The 7,500-nt window shown below is 31.0% G+C and overlaps 1 protein-coding gene across 1 annotated transcript in view; it reads left to right on the top strand.

The window, feature by feature from the left end:
* Positions 1 to 1,887: 1,887 nt before the first annotated feature.
* Positions 1,888 to 7,500, top strand: part of LOC135211425 (cylicin-2-like) — a 17,288-nt gene continuing 11,675 nt past the window's right edge. Inside the window, exons 1-2 of the mRNA XM_064244736.1 lie at positions 1,888 to 2,156; positions 4,611 to 4,743. Of these exons, the coding sequence (XP_064100806.1) occupies positions 2,100 to 2,156; positions 4,611 to 4,743 (190 nt within the window). The 5' untranslated portion in view covers positions 1,888 to 2,099. The remainder of the gene's footprint in view (positions 2,157 to 4,610; positions 4,744 to 7,500) is intronic.

Here is a 7,500-nt window from a genome sequence, read left to right as displayed (position 1 = left end):
TAATATATATATATATATATATATATATATATATATATATATATATATATATATATATAAATATATATATATACACTATATATACATATGCATACATACCTGCTTTCATAACCAAGCACGCAGATATTATCTTGCAACCTATCAGCATATCGAATGCTATAAAAAACAGACGAAATACTAACAATAAAAACTAAGACTTGTAACATTAAAGTGATGCTCTAAAAGTCTGTAAATACAAAGAAAGACGTTCGGCAGCAAATTTCAATCCCGATAATACGTTTCACTTTCTTCTTTTATACTCTCAGTAATTTGTCTTTTAGAAGGAAATTTGTAAAATAGCGGTAACCTTTACAATATTCATATCCTGTATTCGGTCAGAGCCATTACACAAAGAATAATAAAACGCGCATTATCAGTATTTTTTTTTCTTTTCTTATTAAAATGGCTCTTTGTGTGTGAGTGTGTGGATGAGATCATTCATTAGCATAAGTCAATGCTGGTTTTCCAGGAACATTAAATAAGACCCTTTAGGATTTTCGGAATAATAACTGAATGTTTCCGGAATTTTCTAAAGCACCCTATTTATTTATTTGAATTTGAAAATATAGCGCAAGTGACGGTTTACACTTTGTTCATAATTAATATCTCACTGAAAATGAAAAGTTGAACTGTAAGATGCGTAGTATCGATGCACAGTAAGTATAAGATATCATTGTCAATATTTTCGTTATTGGATGTAATACTATTACTTGTCCTGAAAATTTTGTTTGCCATAATAATACAGCATACTTGACCGTTGAGTTTGCTCACGAAGCTAGATATATTAGAATTGAATTGAAATGGTATACTTGTCTCTTTCGAACGCATTAAAGGGTCATACATTTTAAGCATGTTAATCTAGTGGCTAAATGTCATTAGGAATAGGTTAATGTGTGATATTAGAAAAAAAAAGTACACGTTAAATTTAATTCAGTAAGCTTTTATGTTTTGGGGCGTCTCCACGAGGGGAAATATCTTGACGGAAACTTGTTCTCTTTTTGGATAGAGATTTACATTGTAGTATCATAAGTCTATTGTGCAGGTTATTTAACTGTAACTTTTATACAGAGAGAGAGAGAGAGAGAGAGAGAGAGAGAGAGAGAGAGAGAGAGAGAGAGGTGCGATTGTCAATCTTAATTCCAACATAAAAGAGCGTATTCTGTACTTTATTTCTACTAGGTAACTTTTGAATTTTTTTTTTTTTTATATATTTCATTTGAAGTTTCCGACTACCGATGTAAAACTGAATGCTTAAAAATATTCGTCGCTCCATTCCAGTGACCTGAATACTGAATATACTGATTTTGTGATTTCCTATAGATATTTATAGAAAGTTGTTGTTCTACTGCGCATATGATGATGTCCACATGATTTAGAACAAATCTTTATACGATTATCCAAATTTATGTGTACCATATGTCCGTTAAGCTTTAAATCTTTCGTGATTTACCAAACATAACTTGAACAAACAATTCTCCTGAAATAAATAGTAAGTGGGACGAATGGTATCTCACTATTGTTACAGTTTTAAAATATCAGTAAACAATAGATAATGTAGATTTTCATCCATTTCCGGGATACGAGCTTTCAAGTCAACATGCGAACATGATTTACGCTAGGACCATTTTCCAGTTTTAGATAGAAATTCAATATAATCACCAATCTTCACACACCACAGTTTTGGAATGCCGAAGGTCAGTCACGAAAGTTTTAACAGCCTTTGTTTTTCATCTAATATATATATATATTTTTTTTTTTTGAGATGAAATGCCATCTGGCTTCACAACCAGGAAGAGCCGATGTGAACATCTGTTATAATACTTTATAAAACCTCGACTTCAGTTGATGTCCGTCACTCTAGATTCGAGTCAGGTGAAATCATCACAGTGGCTCTCCCTCTCTAGAGGCGACGCTGAAAACCATCGCCGTATTGCTTTGCCCTGGAGTGAACTAAGTCTTGTCTATCCAAGTAAATATCTCACAGTAAAATATTGTATCTTCGCTGATACAGCGAGGATTCTCTGGTTGAGAGGAGGGCCGCTGAGAGGAATCTTCTCAAGATGAAGTTTTCCCTCTCCTTTTTGTTACTTGCTTTTGGGTGGTTGCTCATATCCCAGGTAAGAAGACTATATATTTTGAGCTTTAATTTTTCGTTCAGAACATCACTTTAGAGCTACTGGGTCTTTTACTTTTGGATCATTAGGATGATTAATTGTGATTTTTCATTTTCAAGTAAATTTCTAGCAATCAGTTTTGCCTTTGACATATGTCCATAAAAGATTAAATTGTGTATGTAATAACAATTCACAGTAAAGCCTTCCATACAATGTATTGTTATCAATCAATTAGAGTTAGTTTTTTACGTATTTCACTTTTCAAGAACATTATTAGAATGTTAGTACTAAGAAATCTTTTTAACAAATTTCACTAAACAAAATTCTTATCTGTAAATTATTATGAAGATTATTAAAAGAAATAAGATCAGGAAGTAAAACCTTAACAATAAAAGTCAATAAGAAATAAGAACCTATAGAAAAAACGAACCTCATATTTCAATTATCGTTCCAGCATCTCTACTCACAGACCTGGGAATTAATTATCCCCAAATGAGGTGGACAATCTTTGTTTTATTTTCTATTTTGTTTGCTTATCCATAACAGAATATAGCTACCAAGATGATAAAATTCTCATCCTTTCCTTTGGGGTTTTATAAGGCAGCTTCAAACAAGTTATCATATCGAAATTTTATGCCAGTGCATTGGTCTTTTCAAATTACTAACGTATAATTTTTCACATTGGAAAATACCAAAATTGGTAAACTCACAAATAAATCAATGGAGAAGTTCATTTACCTGCCCAGATTTTGTTAACGCATAACTTGCTATTAGGCAAGTAGTATTTTATCGTTTGTGTCAATTACAATATATATCAGCCTATCAACCGTTTCAAATACTCTAACTGATAAAATTCCGTGACACTTTATTTACATTTATGTTATCCTTTGCGAAATACGAACCTAGGAAGTACCGCATTGGACGTCACTAAAATCCAAAAAGATTAAACCTATGACCAAAGACAGTTTCTACAATAACTGATTATGGTATGAACAGGAACAAGTTGCCAATCAAGAGAAAGGAAGTAAGCACGCGATATTAATGGAGTATCTTTGCCGAGTTCATACGCATTGGAAACTGAATTTTCTTAACGTTACCCTTGACTTAACTCAGCATAATAGTACATAAACACAGATTATCATGAGCTTTAATAGATTTACTGAATGAATTCGATAGCAAACAACAAGGTTATGGCTGTTAGGTAATTTAATTTGAAAACATTGGTTCATAGATTTAGTCCGATTGAAAGATTTTTACTCTACTATTGAACTTTTCCTTGCGAATGGGTCTATGTTAGATTGCAGGAAGTGGACACATACCTCCTTATGAATAGATTTTTATAACATCTTTTATTATCTATTTGTCTTACGAATATCCAAACTTCAGATTTTTTAGGGTTAACATGAAGAGAAAGTTATTTTTTTAAATATAACATAAGATTCCCAACAACAATCTACACATTAGCAAGTTCAATCACACCGTAGTCTCGTATTATGATATATTTTTGAAGTAGAGGTACCCAAGTACATTATTTCAATTTAGGGCAAGTTCAATTAAAAGAAAAACATTCTGTTTTTGAATAATAAACATTACTTAATGACAGAACTACGATATACAAAAAAACATATTATCATTCGATGAGCTCCGTGAAAAGCGATTCTCTCTGAAGTGGAAGTTTGTTTAAGAAAATAACGGTGACAGAGAGATATTTAGTGATGTAAATCTTTTTCTACAAAACATTTAAAATTTCAATTATAATAATGACAAGTTCATAATAACTGTATAACTGCACATTGTATAAACAAAAGTTATCTCAAGAAAATAATTATATATCCAGTCAATTGTACACTTACATATGCCTGCTGCATGTGAGCTATTCTTTACTAAACTATTTTTTATGTATGCGTATACCCAATAATATGACTTGTTACTGGGTTGTAGTGATGCACCGTAAACGCTCTGCCTGTTCCATTGACGTTAAAATCTATTGCTTAATTACAACATTTATCGGGAATCACTTCTATTAAAATGGATTTACTTATAGTGAATGTATTTTAATAGTCAACTCTAAACTTTTATCACTTGGTTTCTGGAAAAAGAAAAATAATTAGCAAAGTCGTTCACTAACTTCTTGGATATTTCTTATTCTGGAATAATGTTCTCTAAAAGTCTGTCCTAAATCGAAGAGTAAATAGCAGTGAGGTGCATAGATTTTATGCCTAAGCCAGACAAACAAAAACGAATTGAAAACAATGTACAGTCAAATTAAGAAATCAGAAGAAGCCCTCGTCTTTATTTTTATAGTGTGATGTGCGTAACGTTCACTACATGAGCTTTAGTAAACCTTTGAACTTCAGTGAAAGTAATCTTACTTAACCGGTTATATTCTCACGTAAAGATGACAAATTACTCGGTATTCTACGAATAAGCAATGGTACGAGAGTCAAAATCTTTCAGGGGGAGGCAGCTACGCAAAACTCGTGTGCGGAACTCGAGGGTCTTTGTGTAGCACCCGAGACCAAGTGCGGGAATATCTTGACTGACGGGAAATGTCCAGGGGAGAAGGTCTGCTGCAAAAGACGGCTTAGAGGTAAGTGAAAATAAATCAAACACATTGATCGAATCTTGCATCATACTTGCTATCATTAGTGTCCTTCGATTATTGAACGATTACTCATAGGATTAATATGTTTGTACGTATATATAGCTGCATATATATATATATATATATATATATATATATATATATATATATATATATATATATATATATATATATATATATATATATATATATATATATATATATATATATATATATGTGTGTGTGTGTGTGTGTAATATATATAATATATATATATATATATATATATATATAATGAATAGTATAGTATATATAAGTATATATATAAATAAATTATTATTATTATATATAATAAATATATATATAATAATATATAATATATATGTATATATATATACATATATATATATAGTATATATATATATATATATATATATATATATATATATATATTTATTTAGAATCTACAGGTCATTTTTACCGGACACATATGTAATTATAATAGCCACAATGCCCTTGAGATCGTGGTCAGGTTCGTTTCGCGCTACCGGATATCATGATTTCTTAATATTACTTTGAAAGTTGGATCTCAAGGGCTTCGTAATGACAAGCGCATCCAAAAAAGAGTAAATCATTTGTGAAAAAAGAGGGCATTGTGGCTATTACAATTACAATTGCACACACACACACACACACACACACACACACACATATATATATATATATATATATATATATATATATATATATATATATATTATATAATATATTCATATAATATATTCATATATATATTCATATATATATTCAATAGGTTTGTGGGAAGTGTATGCAAGTTCAGACTTACATGCAACAAGTTAGTATGAGGAATTAATCATCTGTTTCCAAGAACGAAGTGTCCTCTCTTTATAAAAGTATTCAGTAGTGGTAATTAATTAGATTATATATTATTTCCTCTAATAACTGGCTACAGAGTATTGTAATAATTGCATTAACATTAAGATTTAAAAACTAACTGAGGTCTAAATGACGTAAAATAATATATATGAAATAATTTTTTTTTTTCGTTTAATCATATCGACAGCAAACTGATACCACAAATGAACAATGGCGAAATAAAATCAAGTAAAATTCGCAAAAGAGAGAAAACTTTACAAAATTTAGTTTTTTAATCCATATAGTCGTAAAATAAAAACAGTAAGTTTTAAAATACAGCTGCCATCGAGAAAAAATAAAAGAATTGGTCAAAGCCTTAAAACTATGTACAGGTATGATAAACAGATATGCACTCGGATTATACAACAAGCACGCAAATCACAACATAATCTATCAAGAATAAAAATAACGTTCGTGAAAGAATGATAAAACTTGCAGATCAAAGTATAAGAATATTTCTGAACTAGTTAAGCACAAATATTTATTAATACACAGTAAAGGAATTGCATATTACATTTATTACAGTGATTGCTTTCTCACCAAAAAAAAATTTATCACTTTCGTTTTACAAAATTTGGTGTTTCCGTCACTACTATAGTAGATTTGCATGACCCCGTGCATTTGATGTCTAGGCCCGTCCCTTACGACGCTCCTGATTGGCTATTGATAAGCCAATTACAGGGCTGGAAACTCTTAGTCTCTCTTGAGAGTTCCTATAGGCATTCCACCGCTCCTGAGGATACTTTTGAAAGACTTATCCCTCAGGAGAGGTGGAATATACATCCTACCCATGTGAACTCTCTCGAGAGACTGAGAGTTTCCAGCCCTGCGATTGGCTTATCAACAGCCAATGAGGAGTGTCGTAAGGGAAGGGCCTAGACATCAAATGCACGGTTGATGTGAATCTACTACAGTATATGCAAAGGCAGCATTATTAACAGGTCCATTAATACAACAATTCTAGATATTAAGCTATCGCTGTCTGAGCTCTAATGTTGTGCGAAAAAGTCATTTGTTTGAACCATTTAGTTTATATCTTTAAAGGTGCGTTAATTACAAACAACTTCTTCGTAAAAAGGTGGTACAATCTATTAATTTTTAAACCGATGTTTAGAGAAAAATCTTGTAGACAAGTTTTTCTAATACTTTTTATTCTTATACCATTTGACCTTTCATACAGAGTAATCATTAAACATGGTTCATCAATGCAACGCAAGTGACGCTCAATGTCTGATAAAAGATATATAATTTACTCTGTCACTTTTATTAGAACAATTCTTTCAAGAAAAGTTCAAGTGCCGTAGATTTCCACCTAAACTGTACATCCAACCTTCGTTAGTGTGTTACATGTGCTATGTACCAAACGTAAGCTAAATTGTAATTAACAAATCAAATACATAGCACAATAAGTAAAAACCGGGCCTAGCCGATTTCCCCACCATGGTACAATTATTCTTCATGTTATTCATATCATTATACATAGCATTCACAACAAAAGAATAATTTACGTATGCTAAATTGTAGGCCAGGTGAGAGGCGTCGGAGCGCCTAAGAGACAAAGATTTTTTTCTCTATTTGTAATGTATTTAAAAATATACAAAGATCTCTTAACTTCTCTATTGCTCCTTCTTTCCTTTTTATATGCTCATAATTACAAAAATACAGAATGAAAAACAAAGTAAGGATGTTTATTCATTTAGATTTCTATTAACTATAAACTAAAATGCTTTGTTTAGTTAGTCAATTTACACATATGATAAAAAAATTACTTCAATTTTCATAAATAGGATCGTTCTGGATATAAAGGACACAACATGACTATTGCAG

Source organism: Macrobrachium nipponense, chromosome 4, assembly GCF_015104395.2.
Source record: "Macrobrachium nipponense isolate FS-2020 chromosome 4, ASM1510439v2, whole genome shotgun sequence".
Taxonomy (NCBI): Eukaryota; Metazoa; Arthropoda; class Malacostraca; order Decapoda; family Palaemonidae; genus Macrobrachium; species Macrobrachium nipponense.
Note: the sequence above shows the minus strand (reverse complement) of the source record. Positions and strands in the feature narration are given on the sequence as shown.